The sequence below is a fragment of the Camellia sinensis genome, chromosome 7 (genome assembly GCF_055761805.1).
Source record: "Camellia sinensis isolate YWXY chromosome 7, ASM5576180v1, whole genome shotgun sequence".
Lineage (NCBI taxonomy): Eukaryota > Viridiplantae > Streptophyta > Magnoliopsida > Ericales > Theaceae > Camellia > Camellia sinensis.
In genome coordinates, this window is record NC_138967.1 from 120,122,826 (window position 1) to 120,140,012 (window position 17,187).

At 37.0% G+C, this 17,187-nt stretch overlaps 1 protein-coding gene across 1 annotated transcript in view; it reads left to right on the plus strand.

Annotated features, from left to right (window-relative positions):
* The window catches only part of LOC114295355 (tricyclene synthase EBOS, chloroplastic), a 37,217-nt gene extending 20,613 nt beyond the window's left edge, over nt 1-16,604 (plus strand). Inside the window, 6 exon segments of the mRNA XM_028239586.2 lie at nt 2,848-3,115; nt 4,897-5,269; nt 8,133-8,351; nt 8,464-8,602; nt 15,403-15,651; nt 16,140-16,604. Of these exon segments, the coding sequence (XP_028095387.2) occupies nt 2,848-3,115; nt 4,897-5,269; nt 8,133-8,351; nt 8,464-8,602; nt 15,403-15,651; nt 16,140-16,460 (1,569 nt within the window). The 3' untranslated portion in view covers nt 16,461-16,604.
* The last annotated feature ends 583 nt before the right edge of the window (nt 16,605-17,187 follow it).

The following is a 17,187-nucleotide window of genomic DNA, read 5'->3' on the forward strand; positions in this document are numbered from 1 at the left end:
TGACAACACCTTCAAGCTTCCAAAGTTGAGATGTCCAAACCTCAAATTCCATAGCCAATCTTTGTCTTTGATGATGGCACTTAAACACTTCACAGCATCATGTTGGATGTTCAATGCAAACATCCGATTCTTGGACATTCTCATCCAAGCGATCAAATTACCATGATTGTCTTTGATGGTTAGATGAGAATCTTTCATGCTGATGTCCTATCCTTTCTCTAAGAGTTGTCCCATACTCAAAATGTTGTTCTTCATGGAAAAAACATAATAAACATTGGAGATGTAATAATGATCTCCATTCTTGAGCTTGATCAGAATATTGCATCTTTCTTTCACTTGAGTCTTTGAAGAATCACCAAATGAGACTTGTGCTTGTACAGTCTTGTCAAGCTCGACGAACAACTCTCTTTTACCATACATATGATTACTGGCTCCCAAATCTAGATACCAAACATTGTTTTGGCTTTCAGTGTCTCCATGGTGGACAAACATGACTGTAGGTCCAACTTTGTTTGTTTCCTGCTCGGCAAAATTCGCTTGCTTTCCGGTTTCTGTTGTTGCTCTACTTCGGCATTCATTGTTGTAATGCCCAAACTTGTGACAATGGTAACACCGAACATTGCTTTTGTCAAATCCTGGTCGGTTGTTGTAACCACCTCATCTTCCTCTTGCTCTTCATTTTGGAGCAAAGTGTAGTTGACTTCTTCCTCCTCTGGCTGGACCTCTTCCGTCTTTTCCTCGAAAACCAAAACTTCGGTTATTGTAACTATGACCTCTTCCTTTGCTTCTTTGTGATGTCCCCCTTTGTTCGTTTCTGTCATCTCTGAAAGACAGCTTTGATTGAAGAGCTCACTCTGAGAGAGTCTTCTTGTTGATCCTTTGTTCATGAATCTCAAGTGTGCCCATTAACTCATCCTTGGTCATGGCACTAAGATCCTTAGCCTCTTCTATTGCTACAACCACGTGCTCGAACTTGGGACTGAGTGATCGTAGAATCTTCTCTATCATTTGAAGAGATTCCATCTTCTCTCCATATTTTCTCATTTGATTAACAACGGTCAATGTTCTGTTAAAGTACTCAGAAATTGACTTATTTTCATTCATGTACAGCATCTCGAATTCGCCATGTAACACCTGGAGTCGAACTCTGATCGTCTTCTCAATTGCACTGTGTGAATTGTAAAGAATACTCAATGCCACTTTAGAAGTTACTGTTGCTAAAATCTTCTCAAAGCTTGACTCATCAATGCCTTAATAAAGTAGATGCAAGGCCTTTTTATCTTTCTTCCTTGAATCTTTTAATGCCGCCTTCTGAGCTTCATTTAAATTTCCTTAATCTTTGAGAGAAGCTGGCTCGTCATATCCTTGATCCACTAACTCCCACAAATCTTGTGAGGCTAGTAGGACTTGCATTTGAATTCTTCAATTTTCATAGTTCGCCTTGCTGAGTTTTGGAAACTGGGGCTGAAAGTAGTTGTTTGTGCTGGCCATTGGTTAACTTTAAAAAATTTGCAATTTTTCAGTATGTAATTTTCAAATTCTAACCATACAGATGTGTCCGGAATACTCCAAATAGTTGAAAAACACTATTGGATCACCAAAAACGGACTTTAAACGGCTCAGATCTAGCAAAAATAATTGAACAGCTTAGATCGGCAGAATCTGGAACTTCTGAGAAGCACCGGATAATTTTTTCGGATCGGATGACGTTAGCGTGACATCAGCGGCTTGGCGGCTCGGCTTGGTCTACGGCTTGGCGACGCGGCTCGACTTGTGCCTCGGCTCGGCGGCTCGGCTCGACTTGTGCCTCGGCTCGGCGGCTCGGCGTGTGGCTTGGCTCGGAGTGATGTCAGCAGTGACATTGGCGATGACGTCAGCTCTTGGATCCAGATCCGGGCTAATGGATTGAATCGTGTGCTAGACAGGTTAAAACCTGCAACTCCGGGCGAAGAATGCGCGTGGCGACGGCGTCATGAGGCGCGTGGAGTGCGTGTAGGCGTTGTGAGGCTTGGTTTTTGGCGTTTTTTTTTTTCCAGTGTGGTTGTCTCGATGACACCTACACACTGATGTGATCAAAAATGAAATTCAACAACTTTGATTTCTGAGCAAATTTTGAAACGACACTCCGTTCTTGAAAATTTTGCAGAATGTCTGCAAATTCAAGCTACCTTCGGCTCTGATACCACTATTGGTGGGAGTGGGGTGCAAACCACTATTGGTGATTCACAATGAGAGGATTAACATTGAACCAAACTTTACTTAAATTCACTCAAATAATTCTGAAAAAGAAACAGAGCATAAACTACAATATTCTCTCTTTTATTTTCTTTCTCCTACACACTTATCATTTTGATACATTAGCTATTTATAGATAAACTAGACAATGTAAAACCACTAAATGCAAATACAGCTAAGGCAATAAAGTTCAAACGGTGGCAGCCAACCATCTTTGAAAATCTTGATTTCAGCCTTAGCCTCCATACTTCTACTCTTAGGTCGGTGGAAATTATTTTATTTTATTATAGTGAAGCAAGATTACTTCACAACACTAAAAGCTCATTTCATTTGTGGCCAATCTTTACTACATAATTCAAACATATAAAATTTATTTTCTGTTGTAAAATCATCACTGATTATTAATTGAAAAAAGCTATACACATCAATAGGTATACTAATTAGTGTGCTAATAGTTGATATGGTATAGTTTTATTGGTTTTGAATCTTTATGGTTTGTATAATGGATGGGGTTTATAGTTTTGAAATTAGCATCACTATTATTGATGTTACTGAATCCAGTTTAATGTTAATGAATCCACTTCTCATCACTCTCTATATTTGTATTAATAGGATGAAATACATGAGCAGAGGGCAAAGAAATTAAAGGAGGAGGTAAGGGCTATGATTGGGGATGAAGATGTTAATCCATCAACAATACTTGAACTCATAGATGACATCCAACGGTTGGGGTTGAGCTATCACTTTGAGGAGGATATTAGAAGAGAACTTAATAGAATAATGTTTGTCCAAGGAACTAATGTTAGATTAGAGAAGGGTGTTCATGCCACTGCCCTCTACTTCAGGCTCTGTCGACAACATGGTTTTGAGGTCTCTCAAGGTAAGTCCCTTTTTTATTTTATTTTTTTCAAGAAAACATATTTTGGGAGTAGTCACTATTGCAGAAAGATTGTGCCATGATGCAATGACAAGTGTTATCAACTCTGAGACTTGTTCTATTTTCACAAAAGAGAGAGTCAATAGGAGTGTCGGTGTTTTTTACATTGAATATTGTATAGTAGAGGTTGAAACCAGAGAGAGATGAAGACTCAAAACTCTATTTATTTCCCTTTTTTTTTTCCCTATCAATATCAACTTTGCCTTCATTTATTTATTGGGTAAATTATACTTGGTCCCTTTAAGTTTGACGACTTTCTCACTTTGGTCTTTAAAATTTTTATTTATTTATTTTTATTGTTTTTTTTTTTTACTTTGATCCTTTATGTTTCATATTTTTTCTAGATAACTCCTAAAGTTAATTTTTATTCAAAATTAGACAGAAAATGTCACAATAACTGTCACATAACATAAAAAATAATATTATTATAGTGGGATTTAAATTTGTATTAAATGTGTGAGTTATATATAATAAATAATTTTAATGCCACGTAACTGTCCATGTATCATTTTCTGTCTAATTTTTAACTTAAATTTGTTTTAGGAGCAAACTAGAAAAAACTTGAAATATGAAGAGTCGAAACGAGTCAAAATAAAGACAAGCATGAAGAGTAGAAAAATAACCAAAATAAAAGCCGTAAAATGTAATTTGTCCTCATTTATTTTCTAGGTCTCCTTTTTTGTTTTTAAAGACAAGCATGAGAGATTAAAAGAAAGTTTGACTATAATTACTCAAAAAAAAAAAAAAATGTAAAAATTAAAAAAGAAAATATATTTGAGTGAAAATAATTTAAAATAATTATATTTTTATGGAGACGTAGGTGAGAGCAAGTGAGAGCGGCTTCCCATATCGTAACTTTTACTTGAATTTGACACACACTCACTTCCATCTCTAAAAAAGTAAAACTATTTTAAATTATTCTAATTTAAATTGTCATTTTTACAACACTACAATATGTAAGAATTTTAGAGAGCAAATCTTTTGATCTCTAAAAGTGAACATTTTGTTATAAAAGACATTTACAAATCAATTTCTATTATTGTGAGTCATTAAAAGGTTGTCCCAAAAAGTCAAAAATAAGGCTTTTAAGGACAATTTTGAAAATGTTACTAATAAGACAAAATAATTTGGTTTCAAAATGATTTATTTTTTGAGACAAAAAATTTGGTCCCAAAAAGATAATAATTCATCACTAATGTCTAATTTTCGTTGCTAAAAATATAATGACAATACTTTTCGCAACAAAAATATTTTTTGTTTCTAAAAAATAATTTTGTTTCTAAATTTTGATCTCTAAAATCTTAATTTTTTGTAGTGCGAATAAAAACAAACATATATAATAATGTGTGTGACGAAAAAGAAGAGCATCTTACATTTATATGGTCATGCTAATGATAGCACAAGTATTATCACTGAAAGGAGGAAAACGCCTAAAAAAAAGCCTTCAAACATTTCTTATACATCTCGAACTATTTTACGTATTTTGCAAGTTCACTAATGCTGTGTTTGGTTGGGGATTTGGAGAGGGATTTGAAAAGGGAAATGGAAAAGGTAGGTGAAATGTGAATAAATCATACCTATATTTCACATAGTTTCACACACCTTTTCCCTTTCCCTTTCCAAATCCCTCCCCAAATCCCTCAACCAAACACACCATAAAACTAATATCATTTTTCACACACACATATATCTGTATATATTATTTGAAATGGTCATTGTCACAGATGTTTTTCAGAAATTCAAGGACCATGATGGCAACTTTAGACAGGGGCTATGTGAGGATGTGAAGGGATTGCTCAGTTTGTATGAAGCTTCTCATCTTGCTTTTGATGGAGAAAATATCTTGGATGAGGCCAAAGTATTTACAACCAAACATCTCAAGGGCATAAAGGGAAATATTGACACAACCCTTATGCAACAAATAAAACATGCTTTGGAGCTTCCTTTCCACCATAGGATGTTGAGGCTAGAAGCTAGGTGGTACATTCAAGCATATAGTGAGAGAAGAGATGCAAATCACTTGTTGCTTGAATTAGCCAAGTTGGATTTCAACATGGTGCAATCTAAACTCCAACGAGAGCTCCAACAAATGTTAAGGTAAATCCAATTGCAATTTTTAGAACATTTTTAATGTCATATTTGTTTTTTGTTAAAAAAGAAAAAATAAAATTTACATTTTTTGTGTTCTATTCTCAAACAACGCCAACCATCCCTTTAATTAGGTCATTTAGGCATTCATCTAAGATCCCATTTTTGTTTTATATGGTTTCAAATTTCTTACCTTTGTGAACTTTGTTTAAAAATAAATAAAAAAAATCTATCTTGTTTAAAAGTCGAGAAAAAATATTAAAAAATTTCATTGTTCAAAGGATCAACAAAACAAATCTATCTTATTGCCTATCCAAAAAAGGAAAGGGCTTCCTTGTCCAAAGATCCACGAAAATAAAACTCTTTTTATTTTTAAGGCCTAATAATAAAACAGAATAAAATATTTATGGTGGCCATAATAAATAAAAAAAACCAGAAACATACCCAAAATTAAAATATAAAAATAAGCCTTATTATGTACCACCTAACAAAAATCATGATTGTTGAAAGTTTTTATTTTTTTATATTTTATATCAACAAAAAGATAACGTTTTATTAGAGACTACCAAAGAAATTACATATCTAAGGCAATCAAACATAAAGCATAGGGAAAGCGCAGAGAGTATCAAAGCTAAACAAATCTATCTCAACTAGGTTGGGATAGAAAAGAAAGTCCTATCATGTGCTAGCACCGCGCAAACACTAGAATCAGTTGGAGAGAATCCAACCAAATACAAGCAAAAATGGCCAAAACAGAAGCAAAAGATAATAGCAACAGCAGCACCATCCGTCAAAAAACACCTTAACATTGCACCTTCCCAGGGCCGGCCCTGAGGGCAGGCAAGAGAGGCCTGCGCCTTGGGCCCCCAAATTTGGGCAGAAAAAAGGGGCCCCTAAATATAATTTTGTGTTTTAGATATAAAAAAAAAAAGAAAAAAAAGCCCAAATACTATAGGCCCAATTGAATTGATCGTGGTTCAATTGTAAATTGTATATTGCTAAACTATAAAGTAACAAGACCAGATTTTTATTTTTTTTGAGTATTTGTAATGATTGTTTCCTATCTTAATATATGAAAGTAAATTTTTATTTATAATTTTAAGGATTATATGTACAAGTAAATTTTTTTTGTGGTTACAAACAAATAAAAAAGTTGTCTTAACTTATCGTTTTATCCATGAACTCTTTTTTTTTTTCAATGTAAGAAAAACCCCATTTTCAAAATTCACCTTAGACCTCCCAAATCTCAGAGCCGGCCCTGCACCTTCCTCCTCCAGTAGAGTATCAAACCTGAAGACATCAGCACCTTCAGCACCTTCATGTAAAGCTAGAGGCAAACCGACAATTGTTGCCTGCAAAGCAATATAGAGTTTGTCATTGCCATATGCTTCTCAACTCTGGTCTCATCCTGGCCCAAAGAATCACCCTATATTTAATTTACTCAGGTCTCGTTTGGGAACTGACTTTTTTAGTAATTTTTTGATTTTTTTGGCTAAAATATGATGTAAAAAAAACTAGTATTTTGGGATGACTTTCTGATTTTTTTCGAAAAAATGTGCAAAAAGTAAAGAGAAAAGAAAATCTTTGACTTTTTAATATGAGTTGTTGACTTTTTAATTTTTTTTAGTAATTTTTTGACTTTTTGACTAAAAAGGACACTAGCGAAACGAGGCCTCAATAAGTTCCTCCCAGTTTGATTGCAAATTGTCAAACACAAATTTGTTTCCAAGCCCCCAAAACTGACCACATGGCATCAAATAATATTACATCCCAGACAACCATTTTGGCTCTTTTAAAGGAATTTGGATCCTCGGCCGCCCTTTTGGGCGGCAGTTCCCAACAGCCCCCCCAAAACGACGTCGTTTTGGGGGTTTTTTCGTTTTTTTTTTTTTTTTTTTTCGCAGAACCAGAGCAGAGCAGAGGGGAGGGGAGGGGAGCTCGCCGGAGGGGAGGGGAGGGGAGGGGAGCTCGCCGGAGGGGAGGGGTCCGGATTCGCCGTCGCAGGTCGTCGAGCTCGCCAGCCGTCCGATCGTCGCCCGATCTGCCGTCGCCTCCGCGTCCGGCTCGCCTCCGCCTCCTCCTCCTCCTCCCCCGGTGATTTTGGCCCCCTCCAGTCCGGTGCTCCCTTTTCTTCTCCCTTCCTCTCTCTCCTTCCCCTCCCCTCCCTCTCTCTCTCTCCCTCCCCTCCCCTCCCCTCCCTCTGGTTCTGTCAAAAAAACGAAAAAGAAGAAAGAAAAAAAAAAAAAAATCAAAAAAACCCCCAAAACGACGTCGTTTTGGGGGCTGATGAAACGGCCGCCGGAAAGGGCGGCCGAGAATCCGGACTCCTTTTAAAGCCCCAGCTCTGCCACCATTCAAGCAATATACTTACAGACCCTGATACTACCCACACCATATACCCCATCACTTTATGATTTTGGACCATAACCTCCACACTCTAACACACCAAAGAAGGATATGCTGGTAGATTCAATATCCCTTCCCAAAAAATATATAGATCTTCCCCTTGACCGTTCAAAATCCCAATCCTCAACCATTCTGTTGATTTCATGCTACTGAGAAGATACCATTAGACTCTGCTTTGCATTTGATGCAATCAAAGAGCCCTGAATAATAGAGGTGGTAGACCAATATTAATTACAAAAATTAATATACAAGAAAAGGAAATTTTAGATAAAAAGTTAATGATTATTATTTACAAAAAAAAAAAAAAAAAAATCCTTATAAAATTTTGCCTAAGACCCACAAAAGTATTGAGCCGCCCTGTCTCAAAAAAAAAAAAAAAAAAAAAAAGAAGAAGAAGAAGAAGACACGAAAACTAATACAGAAACCTTGTTTAACTTAACAGTCAGTGTTGATAATGTCTTTTCAGGTGGTGGGAGGATATAGGCTTGACAAACAAGTTGAGTTTTGCTAGGGACAGACTCATGGAATGCTTCTTTTGGACTGTCGGTATGGCTTTTGAACCTCAATTCAGTTCCTGCCGAAAGGGGCTGACGAAAGTAACCGCTTTGATCACCACGATTGATGATGTCTACGATGTTTATGGATCGTTGGATGAACTAGAACTGTTCACAGCTGCTGTTGAGAGGTAAATTACACAAAAAAGAAAAGAAAAGAAAAGAAAAGAATTCTTCATATTTATATTGTGCTTTATTTTGCTTTTTATTTTATATCATTTCTGTAATGATGTTACTTTACAGATGAGATACAAATGTTGTGGAAACACTTCCAGACTACATGAAGTTATGCTTCCTAGCTCTTTACAACACTGTCAATGAAATGGCTTATGACGCTCTTAAACAGCATGGGGTCAACATCATCCCATATTTAACTAGAGCGGTATGTGTCTATCCACACATCACATACATGTGACATTCATATTTATTTTTGAATATCTACATATTGCATAACAAATATTACAAAAATTTTATTCTTTGAGAAGTTTTGTAGAGAAATTATTAAGCTAGAATGATATATGTCAACCACTTTTTTAAAAAGATTAATGATATAGAGGCAGACTTTACACAATTTAAAATTACGGTAATGCTACGTCGCTCGAAAAAAGTCCCCCCGAATCCCTTTAATCCCAGAAACGACGTCGTTTCTGCATTTTTTTTTTTTTTTCTTGGTTCAATCAAAAATGAGGGAGAAGAAGAAGGAAGAAGGAGAAGAGAAGAGAAGGAAAGAGGAGGAGGAGGAGGAAGGAGGAGAACAGGAGGGGGCCATAACCACGGGGAGGAGGAGGCGGAGGTGAGGCAGAGGCGGCGGCTGCCGGAGACGACGATCGGGCAGAGGCGGGGGCTGCCGGAGACGATCAGAGGACGACGATCGAGCTCCTCCTCTTCCCTCTCTTCTGAACTCCTCTTTTTCCCTCTCTTCTCTTCTCTTCTCTCTCTCTCTCTCTCTCTCTCTTCTGAAATTAGGGGGATTCGGGGGAAGGAAATTAGGGGGACAAATCATTATTCTTAAAATTAATTCATTTGTAAGGACTTGATTCGGCATTGATGGAACCCACTAAAAGTAGGTGTCGATCAGACATTAAACTTTAAGTTTGAATCTTCATATGTTACATAAAGGATAAGGCTTCTCTCGTGTTTACATTTCAATATGAGAGAACTTAAGGGGCTTGTGGAGTCAATCACATATTTCGTTTCAATAATTCGAACCGTTCACTTTTTAAGACTTGTTGAGTAGAATATTCATGTAAAAAATAAAAATGATTAGATATCAGTAACTATATGTGTTTGAATCAATTTTGTATTACAAAAAATGAATAGCTATTCTTGAAATTATATTTGTCGTCCATTTTTTAAACAAATATAATTCAAACATATAGATACCGATCCAATTTTCCTATTTTTTGCCTGGATATTCTATTCAAGAAGCCCAAAAAAATGAACGATTCTAATCACCGAAATCGGTTTCAAAATGGGTCTACTAAGCCTAAACGCTCTCCCAAATTAAGATGAGAACTTAAAAAAAGCCAAACCCTTACATAAGGTAAATAAATAAATAAATTTAAATATTATAAAGAATTTTTATAAAGAAAATAATAAGAATTATGTGTTAGTGACATGTTTAATAACAACAATGTTGTGCAAGCCAACTTTACATTTAAAACCAACACATGTGAGAGTACTTGATTAGGCGTAGATGAAGCCCATTAATGGTACATCCTAATTGATAAGCAAGAGGTCCAAGAGGTCCAAGATGAGGTTCATTCAGTGTAATGTAATCTGCTGTTAACTGTTTGAGTTAGTTTGTAACAGCTTTAGTTAGTTACATAGTTACATGATGTGTGGTTAGTTAGAAGTGTGGTTAGGTTAATAGTTTGTTAGTTTGTTACCTGTACTGATATATAAACATGACTTGTAATCTCTTAGTTTAATTGAAAAAGGTATCTTAGTTTACTTTACCTTTCATCATAGTATCAGAGCACCAAGAAGCTCTCGCGAGCAATTCTCAAGCTTCATCTATGGAGTCCTCTGCTATTCCTTCCAATCTCAATCTACTACTATCAAATCTCAGTTCTCTTGTAATAGTGAAGCTGGATGGCTCAAATTTTGTTATTTGGAAGAATCAAATACAGAATCTACTTCGAGCCACAGATCTCCTCCCTATTGTTGATGGCTCAAAGAAGTGTCCTGTTGACACAATACGACAGTCTGCCGGAATAGAAATTCCAAATCCAGAAGCTGTTAAATGGAAGATGATTGATGCGCATCTACTCAGCTGCATCACTGCTACTCTCTCTCCTGCGATTTTCACTTCTGTGTTACATCTTCACACCAGTGCTCAGGTCTGGCAATTTCTTGATAAACGTTTTACCTCTCTCTCTAGGTCTCATATCCACCAGTTAAAGAACAAATTGAGTTCTATTTCAAAGAAATCAGATTCAATGGAGGTGTATTTGAGCAAAATCAAAAGTATTGTTGATCAATTACGTGTTGCTTCGTCATTTGTGGAAGATGAGGATATTGTTCTTCTTACATTGAATGGATTGCCTTCTGAATATGATGCAGTTAAAGTAGCTATTCGAACTCGTGCAGAGTCCATTTCTATGGAGGATCTCTCTGCTCTACTTTGTTTCGAAGCTATTCACATTGAAGGAAAATTAAAACATAGTTCTGATCTAACTGTTGCTTATGCAACTGTGACAGACTCTCATGCTGCTTCTAATATTTCTAGAGGATTTAACTCTTATCATCAAAACAGAGGTTCTTCTCGTGGTGATTCTAGAGGTGCTCATAGAGGCACTCGATTCTATTCAGGAAGATCCTCTCGTGGCAGATCTCAAGGAAGAGGACAATTTGGCATTGTGTGCCAAATCTGTGGTAAAGCTAATCACATAGCTCTTGACTGTTGGCATAGACTAGATACTCAATTTCAGTCTTCACACATGTCTCCATCCCAGCAATCAAAGCCATATCAGTCTCACTCTCAGCCATATCAGTCTCAGCAATCAAAGGCATATGTTACTTCTTTAACTGAGGACAATGGTTCTTGTTCTCCCTGGTTTTTGGACTCAGCTGCTTCTGATCATATCACCAATGATCTTCATCAACTTAACTCCATTCAACCTTACACTGCTGGTAATCAAGTCACTATTGGTAATGGCTCTTCCCTTCCTATCACCCATACAAGTCAAGGTATACTACCTACTCCTCACCATTCCTTCAAACTAAACAAAGTTTTGCATGTACCTTCTATTAACTCTAATCTTGTCTCTGTGCATCACTTGGCTAAAGATAATAACTGCTCTATCACATTTGATCATTCTTCTTTTACTATTCAGGACAAGCTTTCCAAGGCCATCCTCCATAAAGGTTTTTATGCCAATGGACTATATCAATTCCACACTCCAACCACTGATTCCTCACATGCCTACAGCACTCCAACCACTGATTCCTCACATGCCTACAGTAGTTCAGTTACTTATGCTGCTTCTACTGACATTTGGCATCAGAGATTAGGCCATCCTTCTACTCTTAAGTTTCATTTGCTTAAACACAAATTACCTTTGTCTGTAGCTTCCAATAAAAGTACCTTTTCTTGTGTACATTGCTCTGTAGCCAAATGTCATAGGCTACCTTTTACATTGTCTAATTCCACTGTAACTAATCCACTGGCTTTGATTCACAGTGATGTATGGGGTCCCTTTAATAAATCTGCTTCTCCTTACAAATACTATATGTTATTCATTGATGATTTTACCAGATTCACTTGGCTTTATCCTCTTGTTTATAAAAGTGAAGTGTGTGCCAAATTTATGGAATTCAAAGCTTTTGTGGAAAAACAGTTTGGTTTTCCTCTCAAAATTCTTCGTAGTGATGGAGGTGGTGAATACAAGAATCATCCTCTTCAACATTATCTTCACACTCATGGTGTTCACCATCAGTTTTCCTGTCCACATACTCCCTCTCAAAATGGAGTGGCTGAGAGGAAGCACTTACATCTCACTGAAACTGCTATTTCTCTTCTTCATCAGTCCTCTATGCCTCTTCTTTATTGGTTTGATGCCATCGCTGCTGCCACTTATTTGATCAATCGTTTACCTAGTGTTTCTCTTAATAATTGCTCTCCTTTTGAGTTGTTGTATCATACTTCTCCTGATTACTCTCTACTAAAAGTATTTGGCTGTCTTTGCTTCCCCTGGCTTAAACCTTATGCTTCTCATAAGTTGGCCCCTAAGTCGACTCCTTGTGTTTTTCCAGGTTATTATCCTAGTGTTAAGGGCTATAGATGTTTAGATCCTCAGACTGGTCATATTCATTTATCTAGACATGTTATTTTTCATGAACATGAGTTTCCTTTTTCTTCTTCTACTTCTGTTTCTTCTGTTTCTTCTCTTCCTCTTTTACAGGATTTCTTTTGGTCACCCTCTCCTCAGCATAGTTATTCTCAATCTGCTCTGACTTCAAAGTTTAGTGTTCAGCCTATATCTACACAGCCACAGTCTACATCTGTCCCAGCTCAACCTATATCTACACAGCCACAGTCTATATCTGTCCAGGCGCAGTGCTCTTCCCAGCCAGCATCTTCATCTGTCCAACCACAGTCATCTTCACAACCCTAGTCTTCTGATCTGGCTCCTCCTGCCCAATTTGCACAGCCTATATCTGCCCAGCCTTCCTCTGCTTTGTCTCCTTCTGATCCTTCTCCTCCATCTATTCCTATTAATTCTATTTCTGTTGTTTTACCTCTTCCTCCTCCTGCTACTCTCAATTCTCATCATATGCAAACCCGATCCAAATCTCATTCTACTTGTTTCTCTTCTATTCTCACTTCTCCTACTGGCTCCTCTCCTTCTCCTGATATTGAGCCCCTCTCTTATCAATCTGCTCTTGACTCTCCAGTCTGGCTCCAAGCCATGTTTGATGAATATGCTGCTCTTCAACATCAAGGCACATGGTCTCTTGTTTCTCTACCCCCTTCTAAGCAAGCTATAGGGTGTAAATGGGTCTTCAAAGTTAAAAAGAATTCTGATGGCTCAGTTGCTCGGCACAAAGCCCGACTTGTCGCTAAGGGTTTTCATCAGCAACATGGTATTGACTTTCATGATACCTTTAGCCCTGTGGCCAAGCAACCCACAATTCGCATTTTTATCTCTTTAGCTCTTCATCATCATTGGCCTCTAAAACAACTTGACATATCTAATGCCTTTTTACATGGCAAGTTGGATGAAGATGTATACATGGAACAGCCTCCTGGTTTTGTGGATCCTTCTCAGCCTACCCTTGTTTGCAAACTTCACAAGGCTCTTTATGGTTTGAAACAGGCTCCTCGAGCCTGGTATTCTACTTTCTCCTCCTTTCTTCTCTCTAAAGGTTTTCTTCAGAGTCGTTGTGCTTCTTCTCTCTTCATTCATTCTACCTCTTCTTCCATTACCTTTCTTCTTCTATATGTCGATGACATTCTTCTTACTGGTTCTGATTCATCCTACCTTCATTCCTTATTAACTCAAATGCACAATGTTTTTTCCATGAAAGAATTAGGGGATATTTCCTATTTCTTAGGTATTTCTGTTCAGTCCACTGCTCAAGGCTTCTTTCTCTCCCAGCAGAAATATGCCTTGGAGCTTCTTCTTAAAGCTGGCATGACAACCTGCAAGCCTTGTGCTACTCCTTCATCAGCTAAACCTTCTCTTACTGCTGCTGATTCTCTCCCATTCTCCCAACCTTTTCTCTATCGCAGCCTTGTGGGTGCCTTTCAGTATCTTACTATCACTCGTCCTGAGCTCTCTTATGCTGTCAACCAAGCCTGCCAACATATGCATGCCCCTACTGTGGTCCATTTCTCTGCTGTGAAACGTATCTTACGATACATTAAAGGCTCCATTTCTCATGGTCTTCTCTTTGCTCCTAGTTCTTTTAATCTCACAGCCTACTCTGACTCTAATTGGGCTGGGGATGCCACTGACAGACATTCCACCTCTGGTTACTGTGTGTTCTTGGGTTCTAATCTCATCTCTTGGTCCTCCAAGAAACAGTCCACTGTGTCTCGCTCCTCCACCGAGGCTGAATATCGGTCCTTAGCACACACTGCTGCAGAACTCACTTGGTTGCAAATGCTTCTTGCTGATTTTCACATTCCTCAACCATCTCCACCTGTTCTTTGGTGTGACAACATGTCTGCCTTGTCCTTGGCTGCTAATCCGGTCTTTCACAGCCGCTCTAAACACATTGAAGTGGACTGTCATTTCATTCGTGAAAAGGTTGCTCGTCACCAATTCTGTCTCAAATATGTTCCTTCTTTGGATCAATTGGCTGACATCTTCACCAAATCTCTGTCCCCTGCCAGATTTTCTTTTCTCACTTCCAAGCTTCGTGTTGGTCTTCCCCCTCTCAGCTTGCGGGGGCCTGATAAGCAAGAGGTCCAAGAGGTCCAAGATGAGGTTCATTCAGTGTAATGTAATCTGCTGTTAACTGTTTGAGTTAGTTTGTAACAGCTTTAGTTAGTTACATAGTTACATGATGTGTGGTTAGTTAGAAGTGTGGTTAGGTTAATAGTTTGTTAGTTTGTTACCTGTACTGATATATAAACATGACTTGTAATCTCTTAGTTTAATTGAAAAAGGTATCTTAGTTTACTTTACCTTTCATCACTAATCGGGCATTAAACTTTAGGTTTGAAAATCTACATGTTACATAAAATAAAATAAAGTATTCTTAAAGAATTTTTATAGAGAAATTAATTGTTAAAATGATATTTCAGTGACATTTTTAAAAAACATAAAATGCTATGCAAGTTAACTTTCGATTTAAAACCAACACATTCCATGTAAGAGTACTTGATTAGGTATTGACTAGGTACTGATGGAGCCCATTGAAAGTAGCTCCCAATGAGGAGCTTTAACATGTGTTGGTTTTATATTGAAAGTTGATCTGATTGTCATTTTTGTTTTGAACATTAAGTCGTCCTAATCTTTTTCTTTACAATAATACTAGGAACACAACAAGAATATTCTGAAAAAGTATTTAAAAAATTACTCAGAAAAGTGCACTAGCATTTTCCTTTTCTCTTAAGTAATATGATTAAGATTTGCTACATCATCTTGTATTAACATTCTATACAATTTTTATGTTTATATTACTTTACTTCAAATATATATATATTATTGTTACCTTTGTGTGTCACAGTGGGCAGATTTATGCAAAGCATTCTTGGTGGAAGCAAAATGGTGTTTCAACAAAGAAACTCCAACATTCGAGGCATACCTTGATAACGCATGGCGTTCAGTATCAGGGGCTGTAATACTAGTTCATGCCTATTTTTTGATGACTAAAACTATTACAAAAGAGGCACTGGATAGCTTACAGGCATACCATAGTCTTTTGGAATGTTCATCCATTATTTTCAGACTAACCAATGATTTGGGTACTTCCAAGGTATGCAAATGAGATCTACTTGAATGGTATTACAAAAAGGTAGTTTCATTGTTAGTTTCGGGCAATGATCTTCTATACCCAAATTTCTATGCCTCTGTGTTAATGCACTTCAGTGGCACAATTGTATCTCAAAATTTTCATACTTGAGATTCTTACCATATCGTGCAATAAAGAATGTATTGAGATGAAACCCAATAATTTTTGGGACCACAGGCAAAATTTTAAAATGATTTTATATTTTTGAACTAAAATTATTTTATTTAAATTTCATTTTCTTACATGTCAATTCTTGTAATTAAGGCTGTTTTTACCATGTTTTAACATTCAAGATATCAGACTATTTTTTTTTTTTTGGTTGAAATAACTGAGGACATTAGGCGAACTTTTAAACGACCTTAAGGGTCAGCACTGTAATTACAAAAGAGAGTTAACACAAAATTCCATCGTTAGTTACTTAACATTAACATTCTTGTTTGTCTATGTGATAGGCCGAGTTGGAGAGAGGTGAATCGGCAAATTCAATCTTGTGTTATATGAAGGAGAATGGAGTTTCTGAACAAGTTGCTCGGAAGCATACAAGCAATTTGATTGATGAAACATGGAAGAAGATGAACAAAGATCGAGTAATTGATTCTCCATTTGAGAAATCATTTGTTGAAACCACTATTAACCTTGCTCGGATTTCCCAATGCACGTATCAACACGGAGATGGGCATGGATCTCCAGATTCTCAAGCAAAGAATCGAGTCTTATCAGTGATAATCGAACCCATTCCTCTCATGGAGAAACAAAAGTTGATAAGGAGTTGAGCCAAAGCTAAGAAAAAAGAGCTGAGTCAAAGTCAAGAAGAGAGCTTAGTTATAACTAGGGTTAGATTGGTTTGGTTAGTTGTAATCATGGCATCCTTTTATATAAATAAAGTACAAACTCTATAATTGTGATTGATTGAATAATATTTTCTGTAGATTTAGTTTTTCTTTATGCTTCTTAGCATGCTAACCCATTTGCAGTATCTGTTCTGCCTGTAGCTCAGCTTACTACTCACCATCCAACTCAACTTGCTCATCAGTCTGCAGTTTCGACTGCTGCTTTGCCTCTAGTTCAGTCTGTTTCACACACAGCAGCTTTACCAGTTTCTGCTGTCCCTTCTTCTCCTTATATTTCTTCTTCTCCATCTTCTCAGATCCCTATTTCTTATATTTTTATTCATTTTCCTACTCTCTCATCTGCCTCACACTTTATCTTTTCTACTAATACTCACCCCATGGTTACTTGGTCTAAATCTCATCATCCTACTTATTTCCTCACTTTTACTAATCTTCCTTCTTCTGATCTGGTTGAGCCTCAATCTTATCAAGAAGCTGCTCAATCAGTTACCTAGACTGTTGCCATGGTTGATGAATACACATCTTTAATGCGACAAGGAACTTGGGTTTTGGTCCCTCTTCCTTCTACCAAAAGCTAGTGGTTGCAAATGGGTTTTTTGTCTCAAGAAAAATTCAGATGATACAATTGTTTTGTACAAAGCCAAATTGG